Raw genomic sequence first — 19,562 nt, 5'->3', positions numbered from 1 at the left:
GCCGTTCGCTTTTGCACGGCGAGTACGATTCCCTTCCATTCCATGAAAATGACATGAATTCCGGGCATAATGTAAAGAAAATAAAGGTTGCTAAAGCAAATAAGGGTTATACCCAAAACTTTTCCAAGGATAAAACTTACTTGTAGAATAATTTCAGCCCCAAATCCTCCTCACAGTGATACATTCGTAGTGTTATATATTCTGCGTTTTACACAAGTCAACACAGCTTGATAAAGCACGGTTAATATTTTTTAGATTTTGAAGTTTATTTTTTGATAAATGTAATTAATGATGATTTTGATGCAATAAAATTATTTTCGGCATCTCATAAACACTTTTTAGGCATAACCCAACATTCACTCTTGCCAATTTTAAAGTAGCACATAACACAAAGTTTATAGTACACAATTTGCTTAGCATAATTTGTCTTTTCACATATATTTTAAGTAGCCAATTTAAATATGGTATCAAGGTGACGTCATATCGCCTTTAAATCATATTCAGTCGATTCTACGCCCCAAATTACCCACTAACAACATGTTAAAGTAAAAATCTAACACGGAATATAATTTTGGCGCACTTTCAACTCATTCTGGCCCATTGTGCGACGGTGACACGATAGTCCTCTCACCCAGTAGGGTAGCCCATGTGACGAGTTACCGGGAAAAAAACATTAACAATTGTGAACCAAACTACGCCTATTCTTCTATCTATACTAAATTTAAGATTTTCATTGAATAACTATTAATACAATTTAGCAAAAATCGAATAAAAACACTAATCGGTTTCAATAGTAAATCCTTTCTTTATAACTTTGACCACTCTCCGTTTCTAGGTAATAGAATACTACATGTATATACAAAGTAATACACCGTAAGCAACATTAAAATGTTAATTGCTATAACGTATTCCAACACAGGTACTCTATAAATTGGAATAGCATATAGATACGCAATATTCCAATCCCTATTAACAAGATTACTTAGAGTATCCTACGTACTATAGTTCTTCAAAGGATGAGAATGTCCAGGCCATATTTTACCCCCAATCCAACCTTGCACCCAATACGAGGAATTCAATCAAGCAAATTACCTCATTCAATACAAAAGCAACTCCTGGATGTCCTGCATAGCACCTAGCAAGGCATTCTTGCTAGGTGTTAAGATTAGAATTCTGGTTTACCTTTGACAAAGTATTATTATTATATTTATTATTATTATTATTATTATCCTTATTATCATTATTATTATCATCATCATCATCATTATTATCATCATCATCATTGTCAGTGTCCAACGACATTATTTAATTCCTCCGAGTCATAGGCTAATTTTTGCGAGGATAAAACTGACCATTTGCTTTTGTTTTCTTTCATTCCTTGTTTACCATAACTATGGCTATTTGTTCATTATAAATATGTCCACGGAAAATCCATCAATTAAAAAAATAAAAGTCACATCCATTTTTTAGTCATTTGAGTTCGGTCGTTGCCCCTATAACATATAAATGCATCTAAATATATTATCTTATCCTTACTCATTTTCCCGTTTCTTTCGCGAAAAAGAAATCCCGAGTTGATTTCAAATTTAATTTAAAATCACACCAACCCAAACTTTGGTTAAAATATGACTGTTGTTTAGAAAATTCCATTTTATTTTGCATACAATTTTGTTTTAACCGATAAATGGTATTTCCATATTTAAATCAAAATCAAACTTCTTTTTTTTTTATCTGAGAGTGTGTAATCACGATGCAAAATATGATGCTTCATGCGTTGGTCTCTAGTATTTAAGTGGAATAAGCGTCAAAGGATTCGTCCTAATATTTATTTTTTTTAAATATGATTCATATTGAACAACTGAGGTCCTAAAATGGTTGTAAAGGCAGACAGCACTCTTCCCTAAAAAGGTCTGACATTTAAAAATTGAGATATGGCAAATATTACATAAAATGATGCAATCAGTGTTTCACCCGGGAAAACAATGACATTTAAACGCTAGGGTAAACCATCTTTTCTCATATCTGTGCCTCAAACCTACTTGTTTAGAACATGAAAGAAATGTCCCTATTTTCGTTTGAACGGGTTGTACTTTGGTGACGTGGTCAAAGGAAATGACGTACACCAAGTTAAATATCTTGTCCAGGGGCTTTCGTTCCAGGAGATATATGATATCTTGTTTGTGGAGAGGAAAATCATATTAGATTTGAAATTGAATTTCATCTATATTCCCATTTTGTAATGTTTCCGTAAATGTCCAAAATATATATGCTTTTTTTATTCCACGTAAATTTGACGTTGATGCAAAAAGGTATTTTACGATTTTATGGATGCATTTAGTTAATAACATTTTCAGTGTTTTGATTGTTTGATTTTTCGTAATCTGTTTATATCATATTGTTGTCAGCCCGGAGTACCCCTTTAAATTTTTTGCACTTATAATGAATCCTACTGTAACTTATCAGTTTTTGTCTCGCTTGCATAGCAGAGCGCTACTTTAATCTTAACCAATGTTAAGTTTTTGAAACGTCATTATAATTCACAAAGTATATGGGATAAGGGAAAACAGGTATTACTAGATATACTGCCTGAGTTTCAGGTTATATGACCACGGTCAAAGGTCATTTTAAAGGGATGGTCCGAGCTGAAAATATTTATATCTAAATAAATAGAGTAAAATTCACAAAGCAAAACACTGAAAATTTCATCAAAATCGGATAACAAATAACAACGTTATTTAATATTTATTTTTTTCAAAATTTTGTGAAAACAGTTATATGCACATCGTCATGAATATTCATTAGGTGGGCTGATGATGTCATATCCCCACTTTCATTTTTCTTATTTTATTACATGAAATCATATATATGTTTCATTTTTCATGCATGTGTAAATGATTTGTCTCCATTGTGATGAAATAAGTTACGGCATAAATAACTAATGCACTTGTTCAGTTGTCAATCCAATTGTTTTAGTTCTTGGTAGAAAAATTTAGAATAGACCTAATTTCATATGATAAAATACAAAAGAACAAGTGGAGATTTATGACATCGTCAGCCCTCCTAATGAATATTCACGCAGACGTGCCAAGAACTGTTTGACCTGAATAATGCAAATCTTTAAAATTCAAAAACTTTGATATTTGTTATCCCATTTTGATAAAATTTTCAGCGTTTTGCTTTGTGGATTTTACTCTATTTATTGAGATATAAATATTTCCAGCCTGGACAGTCCCTTTAAGATCAACGAGCTTCGGTCATGTTGGGGGTATTGACATAGGACTCTTAACCAAGGTTAAGTTTTTTTAATGTCATCACAACTTTAACAGTATACGATCTATAGTTCATGAAACTTGGACATAAAATTAATCAACTATCAGTGAACATCCAACGTAAGTTTCAGGTCACATGACTAATGTTAAAAGTCATTTAAGGTTATTGAACTTTGGCCATGTTAGGGGTATTTGTTGAATTGCCATCATAACTTTGGAACAAGCAAATAACACTGATCGTCTTGCACGAGTCTTAGGTCACATGAACAAGGTCAGAGGTCATTTAGGATCAACTAACATAGTAATTTATTATCATATAAATGGTGTTTTTGTGAATAATTATTCAGTAGTTGTTTTCAAAGTCAGCACTGCGTACGCAACGCTTCGCTGACTTAACGATGATATATTACGTAACTGTACGTAGACAAGTTACACAACCCTACGCCAAATTGCCAAACAGAATTATTAATTTCTGTGCTTCTTTTACCATTCTACAGTGACAAAATATTGTTGCTTGAGGATTGTCGTGAAAGAAAAAGGAAAGGAAAGAAGAATAGGCAAAATAAATATCGTTTGAATCAGCTATTGCTATTTTTTTATTCAATACGATCGCTAAAACACTGGAGGTTTGTCCGCTTTCTTTGGCTTTACAACGAAGCCATCCATTGTAAAGAAAGTGAGCAGGACGGTTGAGTATTTTTTCTTCCAACTAAAAAGTGAGCTTTTAAATATTGATGCAACAAGTTCATTTCAAATTTTGCATTAATTCTTTCACCAAATCCTGCAAGAGCCGGAGTGATCTGTAAAAAATGAAGGATCCCTCATAAATTTGCAATGAATGAATTAATAGTAATTCGTTAATACACTCTTGATTTCTCTTCTTTTTGTTTAGGGGCAAATATAATACCCATTAATCTAGTCGGGCTTATTCGAAATTCGCTTTGATTCATGTATGAGTATTTGTGATAATACTTGTTGTGATTATCCATGACATTAATCAGAATACTAATCATAATTGCATTCTTCAACATTATCGACTACATATCTTTTTGTTTTCCTTTTTTTCTTAGTGATTTTTTATGCCAAGCCCACCTCGTTTGCCCCCTTCCTCCATCTTTCTCTCTTCCTCTCTCGATCCCTCACTCATCCCCCCACACCCCCCCCCCCCCTCTCTCTCTCCCTCTCTCTCTCTCTTTTCTCTCTCATCCCCTGACTGTGTCTTCATGCTATTAATTTACCTCTTCCCTTTTCTCTTCTTATTTGATTATTTCAGTTTGTCGTGTTGATATGATCGGGTTACGAGGAGAGTACTATTTCAATTCCAACCCATCCGATGCCGTTGAAGTCTGTGCAACCTACCTCTTGGGTGAATCTAATGATCTCGTCGAAATTGAGTTCACTGAATTCAATGTAGATTGTGATGATCCAGCTAATATAGTGCAGGTAGCATTTAACGAATTTCTTTATTTTAGAATTAATAATAGATACATTCACATAGATAACCACATATAGGTCGATGTAAAAAAAGAACCTCAAGCTTTTTCGTTAAGAATTTATGAATATCATTGACGTTGTTTATTGTGTGATTTAAACAACACATTGGAAAGATTAAAATAAAGATTTACCCAAATAACGTAGTTTTCATGAAAAATTTGAAATTAGCATAGAATGCTATTATATGGAATTGTCACTAGGAATATTGCACCGAGTCATGCATGTGAAGTGGTTTTATAACAACTTAGCTTTTTAATATTCTTATGTAGTTTTTTGACGGTTGGACCATGGGAGTCGGGCAATTTCCAGGCGACGATGACCACCCACTTCCAATCACAGAAAGAGTTGTAAACGTATGTGATCATAGGCAGAGAGTATACAGATCCCATCAGAATGGAGCGATGATCACATTTAGACTCGGTCAACCAAACTCCAGTTTCAGAATCGCATTTAGGCTCATTTATAACCCAGAACGTGAGTTATTATTCGTTTTATTTTTCAACTTTTGCAATGCCATTTAATAATTGTAGAACTGTGAGTGGCACTATTCATTGGCTGACTGGCTGATTGATTGATTGATTGATGGATTTATCATTTGATTGATTGATTGATTGATTGATTGTCACTGTACAGAGCTATAACTATGGTATTTATTAGGCTGAGTATCTCATAGGTTTATTAGGCGAACCAATGGGCAGCATGGTTGACAATCAACAAAGAGTTTTATTCTAAATCTCAATTCTTAATTAACATAAAAGGAATCGATATCTTAGCCGTAAAATATTTTTTATGGACGTATACTGGTTTTTGTTTTTGCAGCATTTGTATAGATATGATGAAACTAGCGCCGCTGTACTTCACGATTTAAGGACAATGCTAAATGCTTCACTCAACGGGAATATGTACAGCTATTTCCGTAATATCGATAATTAGAAAGAAACCCTGATGGCATTTATCATTGGTCTCACTGAATGTTCTAAATATGGTACACTGGAAATTATCCATGAATATTATAGTAGATAGATGATAGGTTATTATGAAAGATAAATTACTAAAGGATGAGGTCATAGCACATGGTGGCATATTTAAATGCCTTATTCTATTTTGGTTGAATTTTGTTAGTATGCTATATATACGGCAATGTGTCGCCCACTTGAGTAATTAGCAAGTTTTTCGCTTTTGGAAACCTATGGGGTTTTCAGCGACACAGGTGTATGGCGGCAAGCCATTTTTACATTTATTCCATTTAGTTGATATCTATTTTTTTAAATCAAGAACAAGAATTGAAATTTATTTCTTGATGTTAAGAAATATGAATAAATGTTAAAAGGCGTCATACACCCGCGTCGCTGAAGCCAAGTAAGCCGCTGAGCGAAAACTCGCTATTGTATTTCGGATTCTCCCAATTCATCCTCTTGGCAAACTCCCCATTTTTTATACATTGTTTATTTTGGTCACGAACATTTTATTTTTCACAATTTGATAGAATGTTTTTACTGCTGAAAATTCTATTTTAATTGCATGGATAAATTCATGCAGGTTTGTCTTGCGTTTTGGTGGTTTGAAAGTGTTTGGAAAGTGTGGATTGGAGAATCGTTTTATTCCTTAAAATTGAATCGCATTTAGTCATTGCTGTATTAAGAATTAAAAATGACATGTAACAAAGCTTGACCCTTCAATTTATCTTCCTATGAGTGACGTATTCAACAAATGAAGAGCGGTGTAATTTGATGAGTGTTAATTGATGAGATGTCGTTTTCACGACTACAGAAGTATGACGTGAGCTGAGGTTTGCGGCATCACACTTAAAGTGGTAAAATTTGGAGATACAGTCGCAGAATTGTTAATTCTCTCGCACTTGGGTCAGCTTTGCGCGGGAAAGTTGCTAGCCCGGCCTTCATACGGCAATTATTAAATTACATGGATGAACGCAAACTCCTGCAAAACCTAAATACCGTTGAAATGTGTTGCTATGACTTCTCATCCATCCGGAAAACGGTTTAGGAGACAGGATTGAGTGGAGAGGAAAAAATCATTATTGATTACCAGTCAAGAAGGAAAACACGGGTCAAAGACTGAGATTTGACGTCATTCTAGTGCGCAAAAAAAACTATGGTCTTTTGACCTCAAAGAAAACACACACACACAAATATTAATAAACGTTTACTTATTTGATATACTTTACTTTCGTTTATTCATTTCCACTTATTCATTCATTTATTTATGTTATTCTAAAGATAAGCCTATATGCAATATGCGTAATATCATAGGATATAGAATCAAGGTACATGTAAGTTTAGGCATTCCCATGACGAGGAATTGCAAAATCAATTCTGTCGTTAAAAGACAACTAGTATCTTAGAGCATTTTTGTATCGATCTTAATGAAATGACGCCGTTGATGCACGTGACGGAGCATCAATCAGTGCGACGCTCCAAACTACAATAAGAGTGTTGACGGTAATAACATGCCACCAAAGGGCTCATAGACCATTACATCCGGAGACGCATGGCTTTATATATAGATTGAAATTCTTCCCAACATTCCTCTCGCAGTCAAATCAATAGTGCAAATGTGGCGTCAGGGTAAGCATGGATTGATTTAGATGCTGATTAGGGAATGAATAGTCATTACAGTTCAATTCTTTCAACTTTATGTTGAACCATCATCTCTTCTCCTTCTTAAGTTACCTTACTCTTTATTCAGTGGGGTAGCATCCATCTAACCTTTATCATCGAGTTATTTTGCAGTTGCCTATCGGAAACCATGTCCATTCTTCCATAAAATCAGACAAATAACGTACATTGCATTAATTTGAATAGAGAAGTTATATTTCCTTCCCTTAAAATAGGTTTACGTCTTTTTCAACACGAAATGTGCTATTTAAAAACAAATATTTTCTATATCATGACTAATGGTTTCCGAACGAGAATTCTCCTCATATAGTTTATTTTAACTACTCTCAAGGGGGAGGATGGCATAGGTATGCTCACATATTTTGTAAGGTGCATTCAAATCTACTAAAGATTCATTTCCACATCGCATGTCGAGTAGGAAGTACGTAACATTAAAGGCTTCATTTCATTTGCTTTGTGTGGAATTTCATTCCCTTTCATCCATAAATGCAGTTCATTCTAGCGGTTACGAGTTACGAGTCTCTTTTCTCATAGAACCAGTTTTTGATCTTAGTGTTTGGTCTACCCTGGTTATTTTACTTCACGCACATTTTTGTTATAAAAGTAACTTGAGGCTTTCTTACTTAAGCTCCTTAACTTTTTTTTAAATGCTTTAGAGGATGGGGATGGCTTAGTAATGCTCATGCGCTCTCTATGCAAATCCGTGCAGAATGCATTCATATCTACTTCAGATTCATTTACACATCGCAGGTCGAACTTGAAGTATGTTCCCACTAAAGCATGATCTTATTCTATGTTATTAGGAATTGCTAATTTTCATCTTCCGTTTTCGTTTTTCATTACAAAGATATGATTATTTCCACACATTTGCCGTTTGCATTTACTAAGCTCTTAAATGGTAAATGAGTTAGCATTCTGCATTACAACGTGTCATCAAACTCAAGCCAGGCAAAACTTACTCTTAATATAAAATGGTTCCATTAATCAAAGGTACTTGTTTCCTGGGATCATGATGAAAAGAAATACGATGGGTTTGATTCCGATCAAGGGAATTATTTTTTCTTCGATTTCATATGAAATGGTGATTTTTTTTTCTTCCATATTGCACGTATTTATTACTCGTTATATTGTCTCCGGAACGATGCTTGTTCAAGGCAACTTATAGTAAGACCTGTCAAATATTAATCCCTTTTGATTGATTGCAAAGAATATGATAGGCCTTTAGTTTAACTATGTAGCTATGATTGTTGACGGTAATTTAACAAACTGACCTTCCCAATCGAGCTTTTCAATGGCGATTATGTAAAAAGCACGAAAGGTACAATCAACATCACTTTATATTTTGCCGTTACTATAGTTGAAGATTGGTCATTATTTTGTAGAGATTGAGGGGGGTCTTTTTGTGTATGTGCGTATATGTGTGTGATGAATGTATGGGGAAAGGGGGAAGAGGGGATAAGAGAGAAGTAAATTGTTATTTTTCATGGTCATAATGGTGTAAGAACACATTATTAAGAGGGAAATCCACCTACGAACAAAATGTAATAATTTGATGTTTTCTGTTTTTATGTTTTGTACGTTTACTTTTCATTCCTCGACGGAAATCAATATGGATCCCGAAATGCCGCTGACGAAACTGTACCTAAACAAACAAACAGATAAAACAACCTAAACACTGATACAATGACCAGGAATACACTGAATTTCTTTATAAAAGGCAGATCTTTGTAGAAGATATCCTAATTCATCTTAAATATCAGAAGGTTTTCTATAGTATACAATGTTTATATTGTTCCCTTTCAATATTACAGAGGTTGACGTATCATCTCTTTAATCACCGGGGCATTACAATATCAGAGTAACATATATGCTTTATATCGTGCTTTATCATCTCGACTTACATTGTCCAATCGTCGTAATGGAAAGGGTTGACAATATTGGTAGCGTGTACAGGTTATTTCAAAAATGAAAGGGTAAACAAACAGAAACTTGGGATTTCTTCATAAGAACCTGAAAGAATTGGCGACTCTCCCCAAGACAAAGTCACTGCAGCTGAGCAGATGGCGTGTCAGCTTTCATCAGTAATCCTACCAAATTTGAACTTCCCTGCAGTATACTGTCCTGTCAAACTGATGAGCTTAAAGTCAGCATTATCTAACGGGCTTACTTCGATAAAAATCAAATTCACTCCTACCTCGATATAATCGGCGAGTAACCATACAGATATATAAGCAGATCAGACAGTCACTCACCCTTTCCATTTTGATCTGCTTTCTCAAACCTATAGATCAACATCTTCTCTTTATCATGTTTATCATCACTTTATCATGAAAATCGCATTTGGTTTTTCCTTCATTTCCTTTGGTCTTTCTTTTTTACTAGCATTTCGCTTTTGTTTGTTGTTGTTGTTGATTGTTTTGCTGTATCCAAATTTTACCATCCTCCATTTCCCTTCTTGTTTTTGAGCCCTCACTCTGTTAATCACCCTATTTGTGTGTGTGTGTGTATCTCTCTCACTCATACACACATCATACTTACTAGTATTTGGTCTCTCTTTCCGATCTCTCTTCAATTAAATTTCTTGCGATATCTCAGAGATTTTAATAACCCTTTTCAACATGTTCAAATACCTCGATCTATCAAATGGAGAGCAAATCAAAAGAATACCTTTTGAGTGGCGGGAGGTCTTATTGGGTTCAGTTGTAGCTATAGTGTACATAACCATTCAAGACCGTCGTGCATGGGATTTAAAAAGATGTTCGCATTCAAATGAATAATTGATTTACAATTAATTTCTACGATGAAAAGTAAAGAAACTTGAGCAAAAAGCTTGAATTACGTTTATTAGTTCACTGTATAATACTATATAACATATTCCAGCTTATAATTCAGAACATTTTCTGGTAAGGAATGATGTGTAACTGTGTATATGACGCAATGCAAGATACGTTCGAATAAAATAAAACTTTCTTTTGATATTTCCCAGGACACATTTCCCAATAATTATAGTCTGTGGTGGTCGGAATCTTAAATTCAATTCAAGTTCATTTTATTTTTTATCATATAAGCATCATCAAACTACATATATATGTGTGTGTGTGTGTGTGTGTGTATGTGTGTGTGATCACTGAAACATAGCACGTAATGTTTCAATAATCATTATTTCATATTTCTCCGAGAGATGAGATGATATACTTTCATTTGAATATGCAATTCGTGAGTTTTTCAATCGGTATAACGTATTTTCCAAATGGGTGTAGACGAACCGTATCTGATGTTGATATTGATCACTGAAGCATTGTGAGTTACGGTTCAGTAATCATAGAAAGGAATGAAACTATGCAATATCACATTTAATTAATCATAATCATTCATGCATGAGTGATCACGATTTGCAACTAGGTGAGAAACAAAGGCTATACTATTCTCTATTTCATATGATATGTAATTTATTAGACTTAATGAAAGCCACGCTACAAGTTTTTTACTTCGAGCATACTTCATCCACTCATTTTCAGCGTTTTAATGGACAGTGTTTATAACCACAATGAACACTCTATATACATACATGTATATATATATGTATATATATATATATATATATGAAGATCGCTTTACCCGTGAAACCAAGGGTATAGCAGGTCCAAGGTACGTTCAACTTTCTATGCTCTACCCCACGGTATTGAGCACTTTCCAATACTCCCATGAATTAAATTATTCATTTATATGTTATATATATATAACAAAAAAGTATATACTCGGAAAAAATTCTAATTTCTGACTGACACTCAGCGCATTATCACATTCTCTCGCCCGACATTATTTTTCCTACTACAATGATAATGAAAATACTTTTGATTTTCAATCATATCCTGAAAAAACGTTTTTTTTGTTCCCCGGGGTGGCAAGAAAAATTCATTTGAAAATCCTCAGCCTGTTTACCTTTTAACATTGTTTTCGATACGTTTGGTCACTTTTCACAGCTTGTAACGTGATAGCCCCTGAGCCAGTTGGTGCACATACCATGCGTAACTTCGGATACGAGAGAAACTGTTCTTTCTCTATCATCTATCCGACGGATATCACCATCATGGAGATGTCTGTTGGTGGCCAGGAGAATGATGCCACTAGATTGAGGGTAAGAAATCTATATTATAATGAGCTGTCTGTCATAGGTCAGAAATTTATATGTAGATTCAAGTTCTATAACCATGACCAGGCTTATGTATGAAATGTTAATTATTACGTCATATGATGTCATATTTCATGGAATTCGTTTCCTTTAGTACCGTGATCATGCTGCAGATAATATTATTCATAAAGAAGTAATAAAAGTCTATTAATCGGTTATAAACAAGGACGTGATAGCTATCTCAATGTGATCGGGACAAAAATATGTGAGATTCACGTGAGTGGAATTGTGTAAAAACATTTTAATCACTTAAGATTATTATATGATGGTCCATATCCTGGACCGAGTGAACAGAGTTTCAATTAATGAGTGCTTGCTTTCTAATTACATGTATCTCATATATCCGAACTAACAGACTCTTGTTTAGGACGTATGATACTCAATACACATCATGAATTTATATTTCAAATTATGAATTTGTACGATGCAATGTCCACCATCCCGAGTTTGCTCAATCTCGAGATTTTAGCCCGATCAGCCCTCTTCGCGATTAATCTCGAGATTCAAGAAACCCCGTCTCCACCATCGCACGAACAGCGATTCTTGCTCGAGCGAGGCAACAAGCCCGATATTCCGAGCATGCGCACTTTCGATCTTGGAGTTTCAACGGCCCGCGCTTTTGAATAACTTCCCGCGATATGCAATCAAGTACATGTACTCTTTCGCCGAATTCGACCGTTGTTATGCAACAATCCTCTCAGCTCAGCCGCGCTATAATTATAAGCGAGTGAAGTATTCTTCGTTTAATATGATGGCGGACTCCGAGGCAACGACAGAGGGGGAGAGAGAGAGAGGGGAGGAAAGAAATGCTATTTGCTCACATTTTGCGAAGGAATAAGACGACAATGCTGTCAGTATTGTTATTGACTATGACCATCGTCGATAATGAGCGCCTCCCCCATCGGTCTGGTCTCTCCCAAAATCCATTCACGGGGGGCTTGACACCATCGTTGCTGATTGGGGAATTGATGAACGCTATGATAAAGTTGACTTTCGCATGCGTTCGGTACACTGATCTCTCCCCTAACTGGATATGCGGTGAGGGTCCTTTGTTTGAAGCCCGCGAGTTCTATTGTCCGCCATACCAGTTCCCCCAAAAAGGAACGCGATCGCTCCATTAGCATGTGCATTGTGAGCAATACGCTAGCTGTCTGCACACTGAAGCACTCATTGCTTTTTATACAAAACTTCATATATTTTAGGTGCCAGAATACGCAATTTTCTTGAAACCATGGTACTTTCCTAGGATACAATTCGGAAACATAATTTTGAAGGGGTTGGTGTTTTTCTCACCTATACGGAAGAATGGATGAAATCCTTGACTTGTCTAGGGGTATTTTGGAGGTTTTCCAAATAACCATCTTAGGATCGATATGGCGAGGACTTTCTAGGTTATGAAGGCTTATAACACTGGGCTTGAACCCCCCCCCTTTAATTTAAGTCTACCCCACCCCCCCCCCCTCCAAAAAAAAAAATCAAACAAGTGTAACACCGAAAAATTCATCGTTTTCAAACGTTGAAAATATAACTTTCATATTTTATTTCTGATTTTGATTAAATTTTGAGCATTATTGTGTGTTTTTCTCTCTATTCAAATAATCATTTTCATGAGGTGGACTCGCCCTTTAAAGAATAAGTCCACCCAACAAAAACTTGATTTGAATAAAAAGAAAAAAATTCAACAAGCATAACCCTGAAAATTTCATCAAAATCGGATGTGATATGAAAGTTATGGCAGTTTAAAGTTTCGCTTCATTTCACAAAACAGTTATATGCACATCTCGGTTGGTATTCCATTATTTTAACATTTTGTGCTTCCGGCAAGGAGGTCCTAAACGTCAAATTCGTAAAAATTGAAATATTGTATAATTCAAACTATAAAACACAAAAGAAATAGTGAGTAAAATCATTGACTCTCTCATTTGGATGTAACTGGCTCGTTCATATCACTATTTTTTTTTTAATAAGCGAAACTTTGAAATGTCATAACTTTTTATTTTACATCAGATTAATGAAATTTTCAGCATTGTGCTTGTCTGATTTTTCTCTATTGATTCAAATCAACATTTTTCTGAGGTGGACTTGACCTCTCTCTCTCTTTCCTTCTGTCACATCAATCGGCCCTCTTCAATTATCCTCTACCCAGTTTGTTCATACACACTGTAGGCAGCGGGGGGGGGGTCCTGTACCCCTAAATTTTAGGTGGGGGACAGACCCCCCAAAATTTATGTTGACAACTTTTTTTGTTCTTTTTGCTTGTCAATTTTTTTCCTGCATCCCCCCTAAATTCAGGTGGACCCCCCTAAAATCGTTGTGGTCCGCCCTGAAATTCTGGTTGATAACCCTTTTTTTGATGCTTGTCAGATTATTTCTTTTGTTTTGCATCCCTTCCTAAATTTTGGGTTGATAACCTTTTTTTGCTTGTCAGATTATTTTTATTGCGTCACCCCCTAAATTTCTGGTTGATAACCCCCCCCCCTTTTTTTTGCTCCACCGAGACATTTTTTCCAAGAAGACATTCGGCATCTCAAAATAAGTTCTGTGAAATTTCTGATGTCTGTATAAATCCGTCTCTGTAGCTTAATGTCTTTTTTACGTACTTAAAAAAAAGGGTTCTTGGAAAAAATAATTCGATCTATTGTTGACAGAGAAATATCACAAATTCACATGCCACAAGTTACATAAGCCCCCTAAAGTCCTAGTCCTATACCGTACATGTACCTATAGCTTGTAAATTTTATTGTCCTTTCACAAATAAAAGATAAATAATTTTCAGAATACCTTGTAGATCCAGTCCTTGTCCCAAAAATCAGTCTATTTCGGTCAGGATCTATGCTTGCAATTTTTTTTTTAAACTCCTCCGAAACGGCAGATTTTCAGTCTTAACTTAAGTTTCACAATACATGCTATACACGGTCAGTATTTTCGTGTCTCAGTCGTGATATTCTTCTGTCCAAACATGATTGATAAACTCATAAAACTTGGTGACATTTGTGAATATTAATAAACTGAATATTCATTTGAATCATGGTTTGAATTCATCACGCTTCCAGAGAAATCACAACAATCGATAACCCCCCCCCCCGAGTTTTAAAGTTTTGGAAACTTGCTCTGGTAATTTAGAATTACCACACATGTATTTGAGCACATGGGACTACATAAAGTCTACAACTATGCAGTTCACCAGCTTGTCTTATCTATGAAAAGTAATCCTATTTTCTCTGTTTCCACGGTCGTCACAATAAGTAAAATTATACGTGGCAAAGGATGAAATCTTAAACTTTGTATCAGGTATAAATTCACATTGAAAAGTGCTGTTATAAGAGTTGATTTGGTAAGTATAATTAAGAATTGACACTATTGCCGTGTACCAGACTCTACTCCGATTTTGGCTTTTTGGGGGAACTCGGCGTGCGGAGGTACCAACTTCCGGTGCTTCAACACGGAATAGGCCAATCAGCGTTATTGTTCCCATCCAGGTAGGGGAGAGATCAGTGGTTCGGTATAATCGCTGTTTATGTTTTTACCAAGGCGGAAATGGAACGCGAATTGCATTATGGACTGAAGGTCATGAATAAATTAACCCGAGTCCAAACCCGAGTGCGTCTGCACCTACGAATTAGCGCGATAATTCGTAAATAGCGCGCTATTTTGCAAATAAACCCGAGTTGACTTGGGATTGCAATCTCGAGATTAATCCTACGAACTAGCGCGATAATTGCGTCTGCATTACAAACAATCTCGAGATTTTTCAGATCGGGATAATTTGCCGGATCAGAAATAGCGCGCTAATTTGAAAACTCGGGATGGTGCAGACGGCCCTTTTGTAAGTTCCAATGTGTATGATTCGAATCTATAAATCAGGAAAGCTTATATGTTGCTGTCGAGGGACCCCTTTATGAACATGGAATACTAATATTAAATATATATATTAAATTCGAATTGAAAATAAGCAGCAAAGTGTATCGGAATGAAGTGTATCGCAAATCACTCAAACGTGCAATGAATTGGTGTACTTCTCTGTACTTGCTGATGTGGTTTACGGTACACCATGTGGAGTGTTATAGAAGCAGTGGATAGAAGGAGAGAGGAAGTGGATAGGCGAGAAAGTGGAGATTTGAGAATAGAGTATTCTTTCTTGAGAATAGTCCTGAAAAGGACTGTAAACCAGAAGGAATGTTGAGTGAGAACAGCTTGAGTAGTAGAGCTGATGAGGAGATGCTGGCTTGCGTCGGCGAGTAGAGATGATGAGTAGTAGAGAGACTCGACGTTTCGGACAGGTTGACTGTCCGTCTTCAGGAGTGAGTGTTCGCTCGGCGTGCGGCGGTACTTATGGCGTGCGTGCGGACGTGGGGGAATGCTCTAGGCCGGCGGTCACGGCGGGTTGACGTCGTAGGTGGCGCTCTGTGTGTGGGTCGGCGGTTTTGGCGGGAAACGAGTGGGCGTCGTATGCGGACGTGGTGAGTAGACGGCGGCGTGAGTTACGGCGGCGTGTGTGTGTGTCGGCGGTGTGTACATCAATGGTGGCGTTCTGTGCGTGTTGGTCGGCGGACTCGTCGGGTGAGCTTCGGCGGGAGTGAGTGGGTGGCCTGGTGTACGGATGAGGTGTTGGGTCGTCGGCGGAGGTTGTAGCGAGGTGTCGGTGGCGGTGGTGTGTGTGTCGGCGGAGTCCCTGGTTGAGTTGGTGATGCAATCAGACTGCTGTGTTGGGTAGGAGGGCTCGGTGGAGTGACGGTGGACGGCTGGTTGTTTGTGGATTGGTTAGAAGTTTGGTGGTGACGTAGGATTGGGTGCCAGATGCTGTTGATGTGGAGGCCAGGGTCTTGAGGCACAGTGTTGTGTTGATGTATCTCAATGGCTTCCCTGACCCTTCTGGTATTCCAGTGCCGGATGTTGGTGATTAGGTGGCTCCTTTCCCATTCTATGCGGTGATTCTCTTGTTGTGCGTGCTTGACGATGGCGGATCGGTCCCAGTCGCTGCGTCGGTGGTGGGTCTTGTGTTCTTTGAGTCTGGTGTCGAAGTCTCGGCCGGTTTCCCCAATGTAGACTTTACCGCAGTCGCAGGGGATCTTGTAGACGCCTGGTTGTTTGTTGGATGGGTGCTTGTCCTTATGAGAGTGAAGGATGGAGTGTAGTTTTCGAGAGGATTGGTGTCTGACGAGGATGTTGGCAGAGTGAAGGATGCGTTGTAGTCGGTGTGAAGTCTTGCCGATGTAGGGTAGTACTATGGTGGCGACGGGCTTGGTTTCGGATGGGTTTTCGGTGCTGTCGGTGCTGGGTTGATGGTTGGGTGGTTGAGTCTTGATCCTTCTTCTGGGGTAGTGGTTGATGGTGGTGAGTGCATTGGTCACGTGCTTGAGTTCTTGATGTAAGTGTGCCTTGTCGCTGAGTTGGTGGGCTCGTCTGATGAGAGTGTTGGCGACTGATTGGTGGATGGACGGGTGGTGGTGTGAGCGAAAGTTGAGGTAGCGGTCTGTGTGGGTAGGTTTCCGGTACACCTGGTGAGATGGGAATCCAGACGGTGTCTTAGTGATGAGAACGTCTAGAAATGGAATTGAGTTGTCGCGTTGGGTCTCCATGGTGAACTTGATGCTGGGGTGCTGGTTGTTGAGGTGGTTGAGAAACTGGTGAAGGTCGGGTGTGCTTCTCTGTACTTCTCATTAAACAAGAATATCATAACACCTTTCATAAGGCACATAAAAAAGCCGCCATACGTGATGAATATTGGAAGTACATCATGCAGAATTAGAATTTGGCGCCAAATAAAATAAAATAATTGTACAAAGTTTTGAGAATCTGCATTTTTACATAACAGCCCTAATCAAACACAGCCAAAAGAACAAACATTCACAATGATCTCTTATGGTCATTATGCAAATTGATGCAAATTGTAATTTACTATTTTTTATTATGTATATATTCAACTAATGAGATATTGAATTTAAGTATGATGTGATTATTACTTGTTTTTTGATTTGGGAACTCTTTTTCAGAAATCGATCGATCACTTTTCAAACTCCTATATATGTATGCAGTGCGTCCCCCCAAAAAAATAAATAAATAAATAAAACGAAACCGAGAATTATAAAGGCACTTGCCTGGCTGTATCTGGGTATCGTAAAGGAAATCACATTCCTTACAAGTTCACTATTTTCGTTTTGATTTGATACATCAATTACAGAACATGGTCAAGAAATAACAAAGTTCTGGTTATTTGAAATAAGGCTTGAATTTAAATAATTTCATAAAATAAAGACGTTTTACAGGCTAGCGTCCAGACTTACTCGACACTCCGTTTATTGTCGATCAGCCACGCATTAAGTCTTTTGTAAAGGTGGTGTCACACCTTGGCGTTTTAGACAGCGTATGCCCGACGTATCAAAATTTCTCTAAAACGTCGGCATACGCTGAACTTTGATTTTTTTCAACTCTGGGCGTATACTTAGCGTATTCATAACGAGTTGGACGTATAAATAACGTATTAGTAACTTATATCGAACGCTTCGTTAACTTATAAGTAACGTATTCCAACGAATGCTTAGCGTATTGCTGGCGTACACAACTTATGCCCTACGATAGCCTAACTTACGCATAGCGCGCGGCAGCGTATTGCTGACGAACACGTGTCGTAGCCTATAAAAAGGCTGCCGCTCGACTATTCAAATCATAACCGCACGATACATCACCTATCAACACCACCGCCATGCCGAAGAAAACTCCTGTGAACCCCACCTTTATATACCAATTCCTATAAACATGATAAACGTTGTCAATACGCCATTATACGGTAGCTGTAAGTTATAAACACGTTCAGTAAGTTTTGTGGTCGTCCGGAGCACGTCTTCATACGTCAATATACGTTGGAGTTAAGTTACACATACGTTCAAAGCACGTTACTCATAGGTTAGAAGGGTACGCTGGACATGATCTCGACGTACATCGACTTATGAGTAACTTACGAGTAACGTGTGTCAACGTGTATCAACGATCGCGTAACTTGCCTACAACTTATGGCCCGCGTATGCGGGACGTATGAGCCATACGCTGGCATACGTCGAAAAATTTTGTGCTGGCACAAAATTTTTCGACAACCTCGCCGTATGACGACGTATACCAGCGTGTTTTAACGTATGCAAAACTTACCCGTAACGTATTCGACGTATGCCAGCGTATTCGCCAAATTCATCATACGTCGGGTATACGCTGTCTAAAACGCCAAGGTGTGACAGCGCCTTTAACTGTGCGATAACTTCTGTGGGAAACTGTTGAAAACATGTTTATTTATATCAAATTATGGAAATACAAGCATTGTTTCGAGGAAGCAGAATTAACTTTTATAATTCTTGACCATTTTCTGTGATTAAGGTATAAAACAAAATAGCAGAAATTGAAATTTTTAGGCATGTGATTTTCTTTTTGAAATTCAGATACCCCCCCGCCTATTGAGTTTTCGGTATCATTTCTTCAAATTGTTTTTGGAACAAAATTCTTCATATAATGGTACAGACGGATTTTCAAAAGTGTGTACATGTATAAGTGTATGTATGTGTGTCTATGTATTAATATAACACAATATCTTAGTATCTTTGTACTGAAAAACACAAGTTTGTATCTAAAAAGATACCTTAACAACGAAATCAATTATTTATCTAATTGTTTGATTAATTGTGTTATTAATAGAGAGATTAAACATACAATAAAATTATCTGTGTTTGATTTTGACCATAGTGCTACGATGGCCTGGACTATGTTGAATTAATGGAAGGGAACTCGCTGAATATGGATACTATGAGGAGTGAGACTAGCCTGTGTGGTCAGGTAGGAAACATAGTGAGACAACGTGGTGATGGTAACCCATTGAATCCTATCAACCAGATCGTACCTGGATCTCCATCGTGTGACGCAAGTAAGTATTCACCAAATCATTTTTTCTTGATTTAACGAGCGAAATATAATCATGATTACGATAGT

The 19,562-nt window shown here is 37.1% G+C and overlaps 1 protein-coding gene across 3 annotated transcripts in view; it reads left to right on the top strand.

Annotated features, from left to right (window-relative positions):
* LOC121411093 (corticotropin-releasing factor-binding protein-like) overlaps positions 1 to 19,562 on the top strand; it is a 51,210-nt gene that overhangs the window by 27,400 nt on the left and 4,248 nt on the right. For all 3 annotated transcript variants that reach the window (XM_041603611.1, XM_041603612.1, XM_041603610.1), the window contains exons 3-6: positions 4,543 to 4,712; positions 5,033 to 5,237; positions 11,383 to 11,537; positions 19,320 to 19,497. In XM_041603611.1, coding sequence (XP_041459545.1) covers positions 4,543 to 4,712; positions 5,033 to 5,237; positions 11,383 to 11,537; positions 19,320 to 19,497 — 708 coding nt within the window. The remainder of the gene's footprint in view (positions 1 to 4,542; positions 4,713 to 5,032; positions 5,238 to 11,382; positions 11,538 to 19,319; positions 19,498 to 19,562) is intronic.

The sequence above is a fragment of the Lytechinus variegatus genome, chromosome 3, assembly GCF_018143015.1.
Source record: "Lytechinus variegatus isolate NC3 chromosome 3, Lvar_3.0, whole genome shotgun sequence".
In the NCBI taxonomy this organism is placed as follows: Eukaryota; Metazoa; Echinodermata; class Echinoidea; order Temnopleuroida; family Toxopneustidae; genus Lytechinus; species Lytechinus variegatus.
This window is presented reverse-complemented; position numbering and strand designations above follow the sequence as displayed.